At 40.3% G+C, this 20,488-nt stretch overlaps 1 protein-coding gene across 2 annotated transcripts in view; it reads right to left on the bottom strand.

Moving 5' to 3' along the window:
- Nucleotides 1-20,488, bottom strand: part of SHANK2 (SH3 and multiple ankyrin repeat domains 2) — a 366,357-nt gene that overhangs the window by 285,894 nt on the left and 59,975 nt on the right. For both annotated transcript variants that reach the window (XM_065685197.1, XM_065685198.1), the window contains one exon: nucleotides 15,162-15,239. In XM_065685197.1, coding sequence (XP_065541269.1) covers nucleotides 15,162-15,239 — 78 coding nt within the window. The remainder of the gene's footprint in view (nucleotides 1-15,161; nucleotides 15,240-20,488) is intronic.

Genomic DNA, 20,488 nt, shown 5'->3' with positions numbered 1-20,488 from the left:
TCTTCCACACAATCTCACTTTCCTGATGGAAGTACATGACATTATTCTTTTCTTCAGGGCTGAAGTTTCACCCTTCCGCTGTCTCTGCTACCCAGCAGTGCACACGAAATTATGGTCTTTCTGGAAAGCTTGGAACTGCAGTGATACCTGCAATTGCAGATACCGATATATAGCACAGGTATGGCACTCTACATTAAAGGAGATAGCTCTATTCCACGACAAATGCAACTTCAGTCTTGATTTTGCTTAGTCTCAGCCAAGGAGCAGAAACGCAGATGGATATAGGGGACACTCTGAGGACAGGTACCCTACATGCTCCCATCTTCAGGTGGCACTGGAAGGATGGGGTGAAACAACCCTGTAAATGAGACTGTAACCATAAAACACTCCAGAAACTGCCTTCCACTTTATTCACAGACTTATAAAATAAAAAAATTATCTATTTTAACACTGAGAACTCTATTATTATAACAAGAAACACCATTCAAGCCATTACACAACAGGATTCACAATCACCAGACACTCGTAAGGCATTAACACAAATGAATTTAGACAGAATGGCTGGGGTCACTTTCTTCATCAAAAGGCTGCCAGAAAAGCTCTTTCACATGTCAGAGTTTTCTTACTATTAAAAATATAAGAAATGTTATCATCTTTAATAAGCATCATTTTCCAGACAAAAATCGTATCAACAATTCACCCAATAGCTGACACATCAAGAGGTGATAATCAGCAAGGCAATCTCTAAACCATTTAGTTATCATCACAACCTTCGGAGACAGGCACCTCCCTGATCTGATACGAAAATCTAACGATGCTCAACGTGGGGCAATGAAAAGGCGCAGTAATTCAACTTCAATGTATTGCTACTGTGTCCTCTCTAAAGAAAAGCTCTCCCTAATAAAACAAAGAGGTAAAGGAGTCTAAAGCCACCTTGAAGTCTGTCCCAGAGTACCATCAGGTATGCAGTGGTCATTCACAAGGACATTACAAAGACAAATTCAGGTTGTCAAGATCACAGACTCATCTTCCACACAGCACCATGAGGTTCCATCCCTGATAAATAGCGACACAAAATCATACAGCACATTCTGCAGCCTCCGAAAAAGCGATCTTATATCAGTTTGCATTAGTTGCTCTCATACACAAGCAGCATGTAGATGTTAAAGCTCTCTTCAGTGGTACAGATGGAGTTCGGTTTGGAAAAGCAAGAAGCAATCTGCGTTCCAAATTTCTTTTCCATAGGTGTGGGAGAAAAATGTATCCATCAAACACTATCGGTTTTGTACGTGATTTCAGAGAGCTGGTACATGAAGGTGTGTTTACTTGTTCAAGAAATTAAAGAACATATCTAGAACTCAGTTTGCTTTGGAAATACATTCTCTTGTAATACCTTGGCAAAATGTGACAACTTGGTAAGCACTGTTCAGAGCTCAAATCACAACATAGAGTTCAGGTACTTTCACAGTTAGGGGAGACATAAGAATTCAATCATACGACAAAATGGGGTTTTCTTCTCAACTAGTTGGAAAATTCCATCCAGCTACAATAGCCGTATCATCTCAAATAGAAATGCTGAATATTCATGAACTCTGTATTTTACTTTCCAAAATCAAAAGGCAAAGCATCATCCCACATTTTACAGTTGGATTTATTACAGCTGATTTTTGACTTGGAGTCTACAACACTGCAAAGAAAACCGGCGGAAGCTTCTTCGTTCACCTCATTCTAAAATAAAACCAAATCCTTGATTAATACACTATTAATATCACTAATCCACTCTCTTCTTCTAACACTCCTGAATACGTATAATAAGGATGACATGAGACATGACCTCAAGAAGATACATATGCTTTACACTATGGAGACACACATTTACACTACAAAACTTAGTTTTACTGAAACTTGAAGATGTTAAACCTGAAGTAAAGCTTCAAAGTGATAAAATGAATTGGTAAAATGAATTTTATGAACTAAAACCTCAGTTCTGGTAGATTTTCAACAAAAAATATTATTATATGTACAAAATACCAGCCTACTATAAACTTCCCAAAATAGTGACTTGCTTTGGATAGATTACTAATAGTTGTATTACATCTCAGCTTTAAAACAGATTACTTTTAACTCACTGAAATAAGAAGAACAAGACAGACACAGAATAAAGAAAAGCAGTAACATTTAAATATCTTTCCTTTAAATGATGCTCAGTAAAGATTTATACGAAGTGCACAGATAACCCACATCTTCTACCAGGACAATAAAACGTCACAAATTCTCCTAAATGATTCTAGAGTAATGCTATCGAAGACTGAAGTAAAAAAATCCTACTCAGCATTTTCGGATATGCTCCTTTCCTGGACAGAAAATAATTCTTAGCAATTTTAATTAGATAATGTAACACAAGCTTAACATTACGCATTTTGAAAGGTACTAACTCTGTATATTAATATATCTGATGTCCAGTAGATGGCAAAATATCAGCAACCATCACCTTTAATCTTCCTGAAACTTGCTTAATTTAACCCCCAAAGTCTTTTTTTTCCTTTTACTCTCTATTCTCCACTTCCTAATTCCACCAGCGAGCAGGATTAGCTTTACCTTTTGGATGTTTTCTGTATGTTATCTGCTTAAAGGCAAGTTCATCTTCATCAGTTCTTGATACAACAAAGCACAATAATGTTACTATCCTTTAAATAGTCCTTTGAAGACAGTTTCTTCACCACTGAGATTTTTTTCTCCAAAAAGCATGCTGCTGCTACTGTTCCCAAATTTGCCAGCACATGTTAGCATACTGTGTACAAAAATCTCTTAGCAACAATATCTTAGTGTCTAACATTTTCCTTCTTCTAACTATGATTCATGGAGCCATCTGTAGTCAGATATTGACATGCAGTATCTTAAAATAGATACCTTACATTTGCTCAACAACTAGTTTTAGCATCTGAAAATATAAATTATGGGAAAGGGCCAATATTTCTTTGAGGCTCTTCATCATTCCCTTGATCATTTTAGCACCGTTTAAACAAAGGCTTGCCACCAGCGCTTCACCTCAGTATTAAGGTCAAAGTATTCCTGCTTGGCAGAGCGTAGCACGTAAGCAACCCCACCGCGCTGGTGCAGTCCCTTATGTAAGTCCTCCAAGCAGTGTCAGCAGCTTCCCTGGTGAGGACCACCTCATGCTCATCCCCTGGCTATATTTTGATACTAATCAAAGACCAGGTGTTAAACATCTAGCATTGCTGCATGTAAGATCTAAAGCATTCTTCAGACCTGTGGAGTCTAAGCCTCATGGAAAGTACCCTACAGTGGGTGCAAAGATGCCACTGCCCAGCTGAGACATTGACCAAGACTTCTGCAGCAGTGGATGCTGAAGGGAATGCATCAATGCCCCACACTCTGCTCAAGGAATAGGAAAAAAAAAATGACAACTGACCTCCCATTTTTTGCCTCCAGAAGTTTCCACTCAGAAGAGAAAGCATCTTGTTTTCAGCTATAGCAAATTACCTATTAGGTGTCAAAGGCTTTATATAATGCAAGTTATTTGTTGCAGTGCGGAGTGCAATTCTGTAACTTTAAAGAATAGCATGCTACCAAAATCAGGCAAAGTTAATTACAAGTAATCATATTCAGTAGGAGACATTATATAGAAAGATCGGGTAGCATGGCTTGGAAACAATCCAAAGTGTGAGTACACGCTTCCACCTCAGTGCAATCAAACAGAATTTCAGGCACTCCAAAAGAACAAGGAATTTTCCTTTTTGAGCAAATAGTATTTTAAAAATAAGCAAATATACAGCAATGTTCATCCAAATACACAATGTGAATTTAGCAGAGCATTATCAAAGAAGTATACTGTGAACATAACAGTGCTGGCACATTTTTACTGCTAAAATGCTGGTTTTGCTTGCAAGAAGCTTTACAGTCCCTATGGGTCTTTGAAATATGCTCAGTAGCCATGAAACACTGCCAGGGCTGACTAACTTAGTGAATTCAAGTCAAAATTAAGAGAAGGCTATCAAAGGGAATGACCTCCTTTTAGTCTCCTTATGTCCTGCAGTCCTGTCTTTGCAGGACTCTACACAGGACTGACACTTAAAAATGCCTCTAGGCAGCCCTGTTCATTTTCCAGTAACCTCATTATGATTTTAAAAGCAAGAACCTGTATTTTATTTTACACTGGCCTTTCATGAACATACACAACTGTGTTCTTAAAAGTTAACTACTCCTATTCATCAATAAGCCATGACTGAACACCCTCAGATTAAACTAAGCCAACATGGACACCAAGATAAAAAAACTAAGTCCTTTCTTCACAACATGTGAGCAAATCACTTCTAAACCACCTCACTCTCTCACTCTGAAATGCAAACTTAACTCTTTTGACAAAAGGTTCCGTTGTTATGCAAGAACCAGCTTGCCAGAAAGTGTAGAACTGAATACAGGGGTAGTCCCTTAAAGTGACCACAAAACACAGCAGAGAGCAAAAAAAGGAACATCCTAGGTACAACTCTGCAGCTTCATGGACTTTTTTTACTTCCTCCTGTTTCTTTAGATGAGAAATGATGAAGATTTTTAGGTTACTTTGTACAGACTGTATTAAGCCTCCTTGACGGTCACTGCATGCACTGGGAAATTTAATGTTAAATCTCTTTTAAAAATAGAGAAAAGATTTCATCTTCTTTCTGCCTCTCTGCTAAAACACCACCTTCGCAAGTCAGTCTCCAGTAAGATGTGCCTTTCTACATTTGTGTTTTAATAATTGAAATGAAGAAGAAAAAGCCATCAGTGTGATACACACACATTTACAAGTACAGACTTATTCCAGGGGAAAATCTAGCTCAAGCTGGGAAGAGCCATCAGAAGCCAGTTATTACATAATCCTTATTACTGCTACATGGGCAAGCAGCAATCGCTAAGGAGTATTTACTGCAAGCAGCTAAAGCCAGGTTGCAGCATCAGATGAAAGCAGCTAAGACACAGCCAGTAATAAAATTGACTTAATTTTCTCTTCACCACCACCCCCCATAATCTGCTAAATCAAAACGCCATGAAATGCAGCCTTCTTCAGCTGAACTCCTTTAGAAAGTGTGTGCTACCTGCGAGGTTTTGCTTTCCTTGACATTACAGCACATGTCAGGCTATACCAAAAACTCAGCTCAAGTGTCTAGAGATCTGTGCTGCTCTAGGGTAAAACCTTTCACCTCATGGAAAAACCAAAATGTGCTACATGAGCAGCTTCTTCCTCAAACACTTACAGCAAAATGTCTTCCTACTCACAGCAGGCAGCAGGATCCTGCCCACTATTTCACAGTGAAACCTGTTTATGGGATTCAATTCTGCAAACACTTAATAATACAGTGTTGCTTCAGCTGCTAATCAGAATGGCTGAAAATGCTTTCTGAAAGCCCTTAGGGTAAAAATGCATCGGGTTAATAGAATACTATGATTATTTTACCCAACACATTTGGTGGATTCACTCCAAATTCCACGGGTTAACTATAATAAAACCTTTGGAAACAGGAGTCTGGTAGAAGTCAATACCAGTAACATGCTCTGATGAAGATGGACACAGGACGGCAGCATATGCCAACTGCTTGTCATGAAAGTTCTCTCCAAATGGCAACACAAGATAATGTTAAGTCTGTCCTTGAGGCAAAGCTCCTCCATTTTTATAAACAACAAGTATTCGGATATCACCAGAAATTAACACTGAATAGTCTGTACAGATATGCAAAACCAAGAACCACAACATCACCCGACCATCACTATGATCATTAATCCATACTTGCAGGCCTGAGTGTCCACTAGTCCCACTCACAGGTTGTGCTCAGCACTGCATGGACACAAAAATATCACCGTTTCCCAGAAATGTAACTGTTAAGTTCATAGAACCATGGAATGGTTTGGATTGGAAGGGACCTTTAAAGGTCTCTGCAATGAGCAGGGACATCTTCCACTAAACCAAGTTGCTCAGAGCCCAGTTCAACCTGGCCCTGAATGCTTCCAGAGATGGGGCATCTATCATCTCTCTGGGCAACCTGCTCCAGTGTTTCACCACCCTCACCATAAAAAAATTCCTCCTTACACCTAGTCTGAAGTTGTGACAATCCCTTCAGATACAAGCAGACAGAGGATGACCAGAGAACAGCAGGACACCACTGGGCATCCCAGTCATCATGGTAGAAACAGCCTTAGCACAAAATTCTTTCCTGTTAGGGTGGTGAAGCACTGGAACCAGCTGCCTAGGGAGGCTGTGAGTGCTCCATCCCTGGCAGTGTTCAAGGCCAGGTTGGATGAAGCCTTGGGTGGGATAGTTTAGTGTGAGGTGTCCCTGGCCATGGCAGGGGGGTTGGAACTGGATGATCTTGAGGTCCTTTCCAGCCCTAACTATTCTATGATTCTATGATTCTAAAACGTGGATTTCAATTCCCCTGCTGTTTTTGGTTCATTAAGTATTGACTAATTCAATCAGTGTCACTAAAACAATTACATACACAAAACAGCAGCATACAAAATGTAATAAGGTATTACATTATATAAACTAAATGGCATTAATATAGCAAAAAAACCCCACAGTTTTATATAGAGATATATAGAATCATAGAATAGTTATTCTTGTGTGAAGCCACACAAGGCTTCATCCAACCTGGCCTTGAACACCGCCAGGGATGGAGCACTCACAACCTCCCTGGGCAACCCATTCCAGTGCCTCACCACCCTAACAGTAAAGAGTTTCTTCCTTATATCCAATCTAAACTTCCCCTGTTTAAGTTTGAACCCGTTACCCCCTGTCCTGTCACTACAGTCCCTAATGAAGAGTCCCTCCCCAGCATCCCTATAGCCCCCCTTCAGGTACTGGAAGGCTGCAATGAGGTCTCCACGCAGCCTTCTCTTCTCCAGGCTGAACAGCCCCAACTTCCTCAGCCTGTCTTCATACGGGAGGTGCTCCAGTCCCCTGATCATCCTCGTGGCCCTCCTCTGGACTTGTTCCAACAGTTCCATGTCCTTTTTATGTTGAGGACACCAGAACTGCACACAATGCTCCAGGTGAGGTCTCACAAGAGCAGAGTAGAGGGGCAGGATCACCTCCTTCGCCCTGCTGGTCACGCTCCTTTTGATGCAGCCCAGGATACGGTTGGCTTTCTGGGCTGCGAGCGCACACTGCTGGCTCATGTTCATTTTCTCATCAACCAGCACCCCAAGTCCTTTATATAATATAATTAAGATCATACAAATCTCCATTGCCTCTTGCAACTTCACCCATGCCAACTAATTGCGTCTGCATCATACATGAGCCTCTTTCTTTGAGGCAACAAGTGGTGGTGAGCTTTACAATTCAGTTTGCTGAATTCATCCCCTTTTATAGAATCATAGAATAGTTTGGGTTGGAGAGAACCTTAAGATCACCCAGTTCGAACCCCCCTGCCATGGGCAGGGACATCTCACACTAAACCATGTCACCATGTTATAACCTAGCTTCAGTTGCTTCCAAGCTTTTGGAAGTTGGTGGAAAAACAGATTGGCTCCTAGCTACCTCAGAAACACTGATTTTCCCAGGGAAATCCTGCTGCATGTGGGAACACCTGAGGCATTTCAGCAGGACACCCCTACCTGGGCGGGGAGAGAAAGCACAGGAGGTGGGAAAAAGGTCTGGGATCATTTTCATGGAGCTCAATACAAGACTGTCTCATGGAGACTCCTCCATAAGTTTACAGTCACAGAACAACTGTGCAGCAACAACAGCTTTTTTTAAAAGACACATTCTGCAGTATTTTTAGCCTTCCCAAGCATGGCAATATTTTGCCACTCAATAAAAGACAATCAGATCACCTCATTTCTTTCTGTTTCCCTGTATCACTTCCAGTTGTCTTCTCTTCTGAAAAATGACACAGGTTACAATAAAGGTGAGGAGTGATCAGCCAGCGCTATGCAAACCACCTCTGCGTCAAGGTGATTGGATCTCCAACCCATGTATTTTTCTGCTCCTGTTTTCTTGTCATACCCAGCCCTTATTAAGCCAAGCAAGAGTATTAATGAAAGACCCTTGGGCTTCAAAATTAGCTGTAGCATCTTCAGAAGCAGTTGAGGAAGAAGCATCTTTGCTGTTTCATGTTTTCAGCAGGAACATTACTTCAGCTTTTTCTTCCTGTCACCACCTGGATCATGAATCAAATAGTGGACCTTGGACATTGCACTTCATGTGCCAGTCAGGAGAAGCATCTGCCTCATGGTTTGTCAATACTTCAAACCTGACAACAGCAGGAAACCTGCTGACACTTGAGGTCACCTCTAACTTGCTATCAAGCACTTACCCATTGGAAGCATTACTTGGAACAGCATCCTGTATCCCTACTATTCTCAGGAATACGTTCATTTGCCAACATTTCCCTTAATACCCTGACAGATCCCATATCAGTATCACAAAAGCATAAATACTCCTGCTTCTCAAAGGAGAACATGTGTTCCTCTGTATAAATAGCACTCCAAGGTAAGTGATGAGAAAATATATCACAACTAATCCTTGTTTGCACCTGGATATATCACCATAAGACTCCTCCTTTTTAGTTTATTTTAATTATGTCTTTATAAGACGAATGTATGTTGGGTAGTTCTGCATATAAACATTCATAGTTCCTTATTTTCAAAGGCAAAATCCATAGTTTGTTCTGCGATGGTCACTTGTGTAGAATTAAAAATGGTAAATGCAATTGTTACTAATACCTCTGTGCCCAAATATTCAAAAGCCATTCTGCAGAATTTACTATTAGATTTATTCTAGTACTTTTGGGGGTTTTATATGATTAACATCTTAAATCTTTTCCTATCAGCATCTAAATATGACAAATGACTAAGTGCGAATTAGACCATACACTTCCACGACAGATTGGCCTTTACCTATTATTACTGTACTACGAACAACAATGTAACTGATCAACACACAAAAAATTAAACCACCAAAGCAAGTATGAATAAATTCCATTATTTGACTCAAATCAGGACAAAAGCTGAAAGTCTGACTAAAGGCAGAATGCAGCATGAGAAGAGAGCTATATTTCTTTGCCAGTAATACCCAATATTCAATAACATATTCTTCACCCTGGTGCTCCAGGAAAGGAATAAGGATGAAAACAAATATTTGTCCTTGCGTAATTCACCTGCTCCATTGCCAGTTACGTATTTTAACACCAAGAGAGAAAACATTATTTATATTTGCTAAGTATTTATAAAGATGCCTTTTTGTGGCACCACCCAGAGATTTTGTTTTAAAATCTGAATTTCACCCTCTCGAAAGTCAGAGGCAAAACAATACCTGAGAATAACTTCTTGTCCTTTGCCTGTAAATTTCATCAAAAAAGATAGAAATTTAAGAATTATAATAACCTAAATCAAAATTGGGGTTTGAGAAGCCATTCTAGTGATATGCTGGATAATAAAATTGATTTTTCAGCCCACTAGCAGGGCTAGGAGCACTGTGTGCACATCCACCTTATGAAAGCCCCATCCTCCCTGGCCATCCAGCTTCATCTCCCAGGTCTGAGGCTTCCTCCCCAGCATCACTACCCAAGCAAGCCTTCCTTCTCCTACAGTTAGTCCCCATTTTCTCTCTAATCTCATTTTCTTTGTCTTCTGCCCTTGACGATTAAAAATGTCCCCAAGACTCTTCTCCATCTTAGAATCACAGAATGGTTTGGGTTGGAAGGGACCTTAAAGACCATCTAGTTCAAACCTCCAACAAATGGTCTTGCTCCATTCACTCTTCCAGCTCTTTCAGGCTCCCAGCCAGTCTCGTGCTGTCTCACCCACCTCCAAGCTCAGTGTTCACTTCCCCATGCCCAGTTGTGCCTGACTCTATCCCCCCCAGCCAGCTTAGCAACCAAACATGCACTCTGGCTTTGGAGCTCCTCTGTTTGAGTCGGACTGCAAACCAGTTTACACAACCATAATATTAAGATGGAGATCAGCAACAACATCCAGGGCAATTAAAGAAAACAAATCAAAACAACATAACACAACAGGGGAGATGGGACAGGGAGAGATGGGTCAACAGAGTTCTTCAGTATGAGCAAAACAACACATGTTTTCCCTTACGCATCCACCAAAACAGCTGAATCATTTTGTTTTTCTGAACAATGCTGCCTGATACCAGACATGGAAAAATTTCATTTCAAATGACTCAAACCTGGCAAAAATATGAGCAGTTGAAAATAGCTGTACAGCCACCACACTGAAAGGAACAGTTCTACCTGCAGTGGAGCTTGTAGACTGATGCTCCTCCTGTCATCTATGTAACATCAGCACAATGAGAGCCCACAGTGGTCTGGGACAGCAATGATCAACACTAAGGTACACCTAAGAGAAATCATTCTCAGGTACAACTCTGCCATTAAAAGGTATCACTAAACGCCATCTTGAATTCACTAAATGACATCTTGAATTCTGTATATTTGAACACGTGCTTTAAAAACACTGACAAACTATTAGCACTAAGCTTGAAAGTGCTGTATAGTCCATATGAAATCACATGAATTACTCATAGAGCTTCTGCTACTAAAAGAAAAAGGAAAAACATGATAAACAAGGTTCATTTTAACTTACACAACAGAATATCAACAGCTTGCAAGCACTGCAAAACTGAAAAAAGTTTCCAAACTACTGGATTATTATTTTCCAGGTAAGAAAGAAATTATTTTAATCTAAGAGCACATGTAATGAGTGGAAAACTATGGATGTTGATAGGATATCCTATTTTTCTGAAAGGGTATTTTGTGTTTTACTAGTAAAATAGAAACTATAAAAGCAAAATAAACCCTAAAACAACTGGAAACTTTAAAGTTAACCTATAGCTGGAACAGAAATTACATTTCAGCATTTGTGAGCCAGTGTATGAGAACTGTAAATCATGTACTGTGTGTCGGTGGCAAACATGTTTTGGCAAGTTCTATTGTAAGGTATAAACGAATTGCTGTGGAGGCACAAGCAGTACTCACAGCAGGTTGAGGGCACATCCAACTTCACTCCTATGAAGGAAAGCACATCCTTGCTTCCATTTTAGTTGCTTCAAAGGAAAAATGGCCAAGCCCCATGTATGTAACAGTTTATTATTAGGTAGCATTTGCAGATCTGTAATACCAATGGTTTTTTTTCCATCTGTTAGTACAGAATAACTAGTGTGTAAGGTACTTAGGTTACCCAGCCAGGATGGGATGGGTAAGAGAACGATGGATAAACAGAGCTGGCAATAGAATATAATGATGTGGCACAGGTTTCATTTTACCTCTAATTGCTGCTCATCCTTTAACTAAAACACAGCAACACAATTTCCTCACTTGGTCACAGCGATGCAGGAATTGCCCCAATCCACCTGAAACATCCACAGGGAGGACAGAGGGAGGAGATTTATCCCACATCCATACAAGCATTAATACTTATTCACTGGGGGGGGGGGGGGGGGGGGAAGGAAGAGACCCTACAAAAAGACATATAGAGAAATGCTCCATCCTTGGCAGTGTTCAAGGCCAGGTTGGGCCAACTTGAGCAAACCTGGTCTAGTGGAAGGTATCCCTGCCCGTGGCAGGGGGTTGGAACTGGATGAGCTTTAAGATCACTTCTAATTCAAACCATTCTGTGATTCTATTATTCTGTAGAATTCCTGCTGACCCACATTCTGTGACTGCAGGGTACAGCCTATCAGCACAGTCTATCACAGTTGACAGTCACAGACTTTCAGCTACAGGTGACATCAACCGTACTCAACACTGATTACTAACTTAATGGACCCCAGTAATCAGTCAGGACGAAACACGTTCCTTCAAAGGTAGCTAATAAATGCGTAAGCGCTTCATTAGGAAATACAGACAAACTTTCTCATGGTCTCGACACCTTGCTAGACCTTCCAACACTAACTCTGCTAGACACTGAAAAGATCCCAAGCAGAGATGTTCACACAGTGTGGTATACCTGAATGAAATGGAAACAAAGTTCAGCCCAGATTAGTTTTCCTTCCATATGAGCCAATAAATCCACACTTGTTTTAATAAACACTGTGACTTGGTAAGAAGTGAACACAGGCACATCCTCTCTGGTGGTAAAATTACACTACATTCATTGAAGCTAATGCTAGGTACAAACTCATGCTGCTCGTTTTCATCCAAATAAAGCTTTGGCAGGCCTTGAAAGCAACACACAAATTTTTCCATGTCTGGATGCTTTTGTTTTACAGAATAGCACAGTTTTCATATCATCAATTTTCTCAGCAGCAATTCAAAAGAATCACCCTTTTAGAGTTCTGAGAAAGGAACATAATGGAGGTTACTCAAAGGAATAGATGCTGCAGCTACAACCGGTCTCATTATGTACATCTGAGAGGCTTCAATGTTCCTTGCTACTGATTACATGAGTAAACATTTTTAGTATGCAAAATCCTATTAACTCAAGGGGATTCTGCATAATTTTATAACAGCTCCGCTTGTGGTGTTTGATCGACTGGGTCAGCAACAGATGGCCAAGAATTAATTCTAATGCTGCTTTATTGCAGTGCTGGCATCAGGGTTTTCTCTACTCACTCCAGCCATACAAACTAGAACTTTTCCTACATTCCCTGCCCCTTAAAGTAAGGCACCATGAAGTAAAAGGATGGAAAGTAATTTCCTTATTTTAAGTACATAGATTTAGAAAGGATAAAACAAAGCCAAACTAAGAGCCAGTCCATGCCAGGGGAAGTCCAAAGCCCAACCACCAGAAGTGTAACACAGAATCATAGAATCAACCAGGTTGGAAAAGACCTTTAAGATCACCAAGTCCAATCGTTAACCCCAGCACTGCCAAGGCCACTGCTAATGCATGGCACTGAGGGCCTTGTCTACACAGTGTGGGGACACTTGCAGAGATGGTGACTCCAGCACTGCCCTGGGCAGCCTGTTCCAATGCCTGAGCACCCTTTCGGGAAGGAATTGTTCCTCAGCTCCATCTAAACCTGCCCTGGTGCAGCTTGAGGCCATTTCCTCTTGTCCCATCCCTTGTTCCTTGGGAGCAGAGCCCAGCCCAGTCCTGGCTCCATCCTCCTGTCAGGCAGTTGTAGGAAGCAATAAGGTCCCCCCTGAGCCTTCTCTTCTCCAGACTGAACCCCCCAGGTCCCTCAGCCATTCCCCATCATACTTGTGCTCCAGGCCCTCCACCAGCTTCATTGCCCTTCTCTGGCCCCACTCCAGCACCTCTATGTCTCTCTTGTAATGAGAGGCCCAGAGCTCAACACAGGATTCAAGGTGCAGCCTCACCAATGCCCAGCACAGTGGGATGATCATATAATATAAAATAACATATAAAACATAATAATATTGTATAATATTATTTAGTAACATATAATAAATGGTAACAGAAAGGATTTTATTCCATAGGGCCATGAGATAGTTCACTGGTCACTGAATGCACTTACACAGCTATACCCTTCTCCCAAAATTATTCCATCTGTCTCCTGTGCTCCCTTAGTTTTATTTGGCTTTGGTTACTCATCCTTCACGTCTTGAAGCCTTACAACCATCGCCTCTAGCCTTCAAAATGTTTTCTTCTCTGCCTTTTTCCCCCTGTATTTTTGTGTTCTAAGAGGAAGAAGAGTCAATACAAAGAGGAAGAAAAATGCAAACTATTCAACCTGCCATTTACCTTCCCCCACATAAAATACTAGAACAAAAAGAAAAATTAATCTCAAAGATATAAATTAAAAAGAGCAAAGAGATGACACCAGAACCCACCCCTCTTAACATTCAAGGTTTCCTCTTAGTCCATTTCCTAACCACTCCATACTTCTAAGGTGCAGTGATAAGTATTATGTACTCTCGTGCTGAGTATATATTTAGATGGCAAACTATCAGCAGTTCAAACATGGTGCCTGAAATTAAACTGTTAATGCACCATTTTCCCAGTCTTGGGAAAATGGTCCCAAAAATAAACAATGAACTGTCTGAGATTTGCAGGCTTGAGATACACAACTTACACCCAGAAAACATTCAAAATATGGAGATGGTTAAACTGATACAGAATTATTTGGCTGCGTTTTGAAAGCCTGAAATTCAGAGGCGTTTTCTACACACAACTTTTGAGGAGGCAACTCAGAATCCCACATGGACACAGTATTTCAACTATTTCACTTGTCAAAGCATGAAAAAAGAGCAAAAGCACCCCTGAATTCTACTCAAGCATTATCCAAAGTAGGCTGAGGATGTAATGAGAAAGATACGACAAGCGAAGGTAAAGCAGAATTTCTTTTGATTGAAAGACTACTTGATTTGGGGAAATAGCCCCTCACATTTCACACCAGGACAGTACCTTTCAGTGGCACTGTGCCATCCTTCTTCCAGAAGCACCTTTTTCCATAACTTGAAAAGAATTCTTTCTGTTCCTTTTTCTTACAACATTGCAGCTTTCATCCTTATTTCTCACATGTCAGTTTGCATTATGAATGTTCCTTCAAAATCCAGGCTAATTAAGACTGCTTCAAAATAAGAGCTTAAGGTTGTCAGCCATACCTGACAACCCTCTGGACAAACAATTTTCTTCCATTTGGATTTTAATAGAGCTTTCAGAAAAATACTTTAATAGTGAAAAATCATCTAATCTGAAGAAACACTTATTTTCTTTTGGAGATGGAAATGACAGCTTCAACTTTTACCACTGACAGTGCATTATAGCAATCCCATCCTGAAACTTGACCTAGCTCTCTGGCCTCACATCCAAGGAAGGAAGACCTTCTTTCTGGCTAAGTAAACCAGGGCCAAGCAAAGCTGAGTGGCCTGGTCACTCCTTGGATGTCTGTTAAATGGACTCTTCGATGTCTCTTACATGGGACTGGAGATAATCACAAAGCATTGGACTGCAGGATACCAATGACTTCATGTTTTGTCATCAGCAGCTCATATAATTCTCAAACTCATTGACAATGTCACCAGATCAGCTAAGGGAATGTGGTTTTCTCTCATTCTTAGTTATTTCAATACCGTCTTCACTTATGGCATTAAACAAAAGGCACAGTTTTCAAACTGGCAGTTATCTTACTCTACGGCTGTTTTCAGCCTTGTGCAGTGTAACTTCTCCACAAAACCAACTTCATGTGAGATTTTCCTCCAAATATTTCTGAGTGGCAGAGGGAAGAGGTGTTTCTTTTTTACCTGAAATGGAGACTGGCTGTTGTAGTTCTTAATCTCCTTGTCAGCTCCCCGGAACAGCAGCACTCTTGCACAGCTCTCCTGAAAGCAGCAGAAGAGTAGACTTGTTAGTAAGAGTCTTTAGGTTACTAAAGTGACACTGTGGCTATGAGATGTGTTGCTGTTCAGTATATATTTTCCTAGGCAAGAAGCAACATGAATAATCTGAGAACTTAAGTTGTTAAAATACTGGTTAAAATCTGACAAGGCTTTAGGTGCTTTGCAGCATGTTAGAGTAGAAACAATGGGTAAGTGTGAAAAATATGTAGAGGAACGAGAGAGGTAAAGATCTTACTAAAGGTTTAAGAAACCGTCCTGTGGAAATTCCGTACCTGACAAATCAGACTTTGCAGGAAATGTGTTGGTTCCAAATGCAGCTTGACTCTTATATGGCCTTTGCTTATTTTGTAGGGAAAACAGTACAGTTCACAGTGCAGCAAATAGCACCTGGGATGAACTGTATCCTCCCCTACTGCCAAAAATGAAACAAAGCAGCTTTACCACTTGCATGAGCTTATTTTGAGGTTTATTTCCACTATATCTTTAATTTTAAACATTTAATGTTTTGTATGTGTTTTTATATACCTGCAGTTATGCATGCTGGCTATACACCCTGCACTGACCAGTCTTACCCTCTCTCTTTTCCCCTGAAAAACAGTAAGTTACAGAGTAAACTCAACACAGCCATTCTACAAGAGAAAAGTAGGCTTCAGACCGTCTGAACTGAGGAAATCTGCAAACAAAATGCCTTAAAAACAACTTTTTTGGACCAAGACAGTGAATTGTTGAAGTTCTGATTCCACACTGCTGTAAAATACAACTGGCCATAACCTTCTAGAATTCCTCTGTGGTTCTGGCACGGTTCTTGGACTACTGGAATTCCTGATTATCCATATAAAGACTGTATTTCCTACTAGTCATCTTTAATGCTCATCATATGACCTTATGCAAAGCAGTTCACATTTCAAATCGGTTTTGTTTCCTTATCAGAAATATTTGTTACTTCTGTTGTGCTTTGCAGATTTCTTGTCACATTTTGTTATGGAGTTTTACTTAATCCAGTATTTCAATGTGTTACCTTTCATTTTTAACAGGAAATTTGCTGCCAGAGAAAACAAGCACACAATTCCGCTATTTCAGTGACAGAAATGAAGCTTATTTACTGGGTTCCAAGTTATGAATGTGAAGAAATTAGGGTTGAAAATCATTTTCTTCATTATGTTTTCTAATTTATCACACTGGATTCTTGATCCCACTTAGTCTCCTCCATCAGAGGGTTGTCATAACCTCCTCCCCAGATACATTTATCCCACTCTTCTGTTCCCACACTTCCTATTCTGCACCACAAACTGAAACCACAGAAGAGACCATTATCTCAAGTTGATATATTAAACAACCATCCCATAAATAGTAATTTTAATAAAATATCATTGGAATAGCCTTATTGGCTTGCATTAAACAGGGGAAGTTTAGATTGGATATAAGGAGGAAATTCTTTCCTGTTAGGGTGGTGAGACACTGGAATGGGTTGCCCAGGGGGGTTGTGAGTGCTCCATCCCTGGCAGTGTTCAAGGCCAGGTTGGATGAAGCCTTGGGTGGGATGGTTTAGTGTGAGGTGTTCCTGCCTATGGCAGGGGGGTTGGAACTGGGTGATCTTAAGGTCCTTTCCAACCCTAACTATTCTATGATTCTGTGTTCTCAGTATCTCTGCACATAGGAAGATACATGTGCAGTTCTGGTGTCCTCAACATAAGAAGGACATGGAGCTCTTGGAGCGAGTCCAGGGGAGGCCAGAAGGATGATCAGGGGGCTGGAGCACCTCCAGCATGAAGACAGGCTGAGGAAGTTGGGGCTGTTCAGCCTGGAGAAGAGAAGCTGTGTGGTGACCTCAGAGCAGCTTCCAGTGTCTGAAGGGGGCTAACAAGGATGCTGGAGAGGGACTCTTCATTAGGGACTGCAGCGACAGAACAAGCAGGAATGGGTTTAAACTGAAACAGGGGAAGTTTAGATTGGACATAAGGAAGAAGTTCTTTACTGTAAGGGTGGTGAGGCACTGGAATGGGTTGCCAAAGAAGTGGTAAATGCTCCATCCCTGGCAGTGTTCAAGTCCAGGCTGGACAGAGCCTTGGGTGACATGGTCTACTGTGAGGTGTCCCTGCCCATGGCAGGGGGTTGGAAGTGGATGACCTTAAGGTCCTTTCCAACCCAAACCATTTATGATTCTATGGCCAAGAACAATGTGTCCTGTGTCAAAATGTTTCTCTTATTTTCCTGTGTTCTGTATCAAAAAGGAGTCAACGTGCTGCAATCTAGAGGAAGACCTCCAGGTTAAAAAAATAATGTTATTTTCAGAGTTACTTTTCCACAAATTGCTTTTTGACTGAGTCCTAAATGATTCTGCGTTTGCACACTATTATATTCCCATAATAACAACTATTCCACCATTCCTGCAGGTACTGCTTAGTAAACACACTGGAAAAGTTAATAGAGCCCTTCAGCATTAAAGAGCTCAATTCTGATCAAGTAATTGAGGATAGAAATCCTGATGTTAAGAAACACACTGCACTTATTGACCAATTATCCATTTGCTTATCAGGATAAATCATTCAACACTACAAAACCAGAAGAGTTATACATTTAAAAACTCTACAAACTTTAAGCTGTCTGCAGTGTAACAAAATACACACAAAGTGGTTTATTTATTCAATGGTTTTGATAAGTAGAATTTTGACAGAAGTGGTCGGAGTTGTTCAACATAAGGAATTTCAAGAAAACTTATTTGGATTAAACACTGCATTTGCTTACTTACTCTTTTAAAACAGAAGCATTCTCAGCTCTCTCCCTTCTGTCTCCTCCCCATCCTTCCAGTATTAAGGCGAATGAACCAGGAAGAACACGCAAAAAACTCACCACCGGACACAATTTTGGTTACTTTTGCTTTGTTAATTAAATGGAAATTCCACATTTCAGAGCTCTCTGTCATCAAGGTGCTGCCTACGAATGCTTTAACTCCTGTTTGCACCTCTTTTAGCTCTGACAACCTAATAACTTCAGCTATTGAGAGCTTAGTATTGTTCATTCATTATATCATACATAAACTGAATATGCAATAGCTTTTTAGACTTCAGTGTGGGCTTGTCAGCAGTTGAGATTCAATTTCTTGTCTGAGATCTAATTACCTGATTTAATACTACAACAGTTTTCATATAGAATCCAATCCACCAACTGAATAAAGTTACACTTTATCCCAGGCTTTTTAACTTGCAAAACATAGAGACATATGATCTGCGTAGATCCTGCTGAGTGACAGAAGAGCTATGAAATAAAATTAAAACCCAAGAGTTTATTCAGATCAGTATCTAGCTGACACTCAGGAAAACAGAAAGCAGCATCAGAAAATTCCACATGGAAGACTGGAAGGGAAAATCCAGTGGGTAATGCCTCCCTCTACAGGAGTCAAGAGGTAAAAAGGATACTACTCATCCTCTCCATCCAGAAAAGGCCAACACCAATCCTTTCACAATAGCTAATAACAGATTTCAATAGAAGGGGCACTGGAAAAGGTCAGCAGAGTTATGGTTCACAGCCCCCTGGCAGTGTTCAAGGCCAAGTTGGACAGAGCCTTGGCTGACGAGTCTCTGCCCATGGCAGGGGGATTGGAACTAGATGATCTGAGGGTCCTTCCCAACTCTAACTAATTCCATGACTAAGGAAAAAAGAAACCTAACAGTGTAGTCATGAGATGTTAAACTCCCAGTCACAAAGTCAGGCTTAATGACTGTGAAACTCTTTGCATATTTCTAGATGCAATTTCAATGAGAGTCTCCAAGTCTTCTACAGAATCCTTTTCACTGAGGTCAGGAGGTAAACACACCTCTACATGAAAAACACCTTAATACATGAAAGATAAATCATACAGCATGTATCATATGTAGTAACCTACAAGTGTGTGATCTTGTAAACAACTACAGCCATGAAAGCACTGCAGTAAAATGGTTACAAAAACAACAGAGGTGAGTTCAGGGCTTTACATTTCTATGTGTATGGTCTGGGCTTCCCAATTCTGCCTCTGCAAAAGTAAATGAGGTTAAAGTGAGTATTTCTAATTTATTTCTTTTTCAACAGAAGTGGTAGCCAGTGAGCAAGCAGCTCTATAGCAGCACTGCTTCCCTGTAGTGCTGTGTACTCTGAGTAATCAGCATTAACAAGATTTGTACAATTGGATTCTATGAACTGATAGCAATTCTGACACACACACAGCAAGTCAGCAGTCTTGAAAAATATTAAATTATTCCCAAAATTCTATTTATTAAAGCATTGAGGGTATTTTAGACCTAATTGAGGAATATGCCCTGACAAGGCTTTTGACAAGAACTAAGATGGTGATTAATGAAGAAGCAGATGCTGTAACAGATGTTTCAGTCACATCTCATGACTTGTGTTTTCCTAATTCAATGTAACATTATATTTGCTATGTTTTAACAAAACTGTAAAACTTATTCCCTCTCTATCCGTTCCACACAAAGAAAGTATGAAATGCCATCAAATCAAATGGTTCTACCATCTGTAAACAGCTAAACAAGTTGTAAACAGCAGAGAATCCGCTATCTCCTGTGTCATCTACAGATACATTTCCCCACTATTTTCCAAGTATTTCTTATTTCATTCTAATTTAATCTCTAGCCAAACAGCAATAAATTCTGAGTAGGAAACAAATATTTAGATATGATAGAAAAAGCTGGTAGAACTGATGTTATATTTTCTAATCAATATGTATACGCTTGCTATCTACAACGAGTAGCCTTATTTGTAATCAGTGAATAAACCACTAAAAGGTAGGTTTTAATTATGTTCTTTCTAGTTTCTAACACCACTGTTTAAAACCTATAATGTGTAACACTATGTAACATTGTATATTAAATAAATCAAATGAAAAATAATGAGCTGTGGTGTTCTTCAGTGTAACCTGCCTCTACAGATCATTAATAACGGGAAACTTATCCCAAATGCATTAAAAGCAAGGACACTACATCACAGGAAAACCTAACATCAAACCAGTGATAAACCACCTTCTGTTTCTGTGGGCGGACATGAAAGACCCAGAATCACAGAATCCCCACGCTGAAAGGGACCTCAAGGATCGTCTGGTCCAACCTTTCTTGTCAAAGCATGACCTAGATTAGATAGGCCAGCAACCTGTCCAATGCGCCAGAATTCACCACTTCCCTGAGGAGACTATTCCAGTGCTTGATCATACCCACTGTGAAGAATTTTCCCCCTGTGTCCACTCA

Source organism: Lathamus discolor, chromosome 6 (assembly GCF_037157495.1).
Source record: "Lathamus discolor isolate bLatDis1 chromosome 6, bLatDis1.hap1, whole genome shotgun sequence".
NCBI lineage: Eukaryota > Metazoa > Chordata > Aves > Psittaciformes > Psittacidae > Lathamus > Lathamus discolor.
This window is presented reverse-complemented; position numbering and strand designations above follow the sequence as displayed.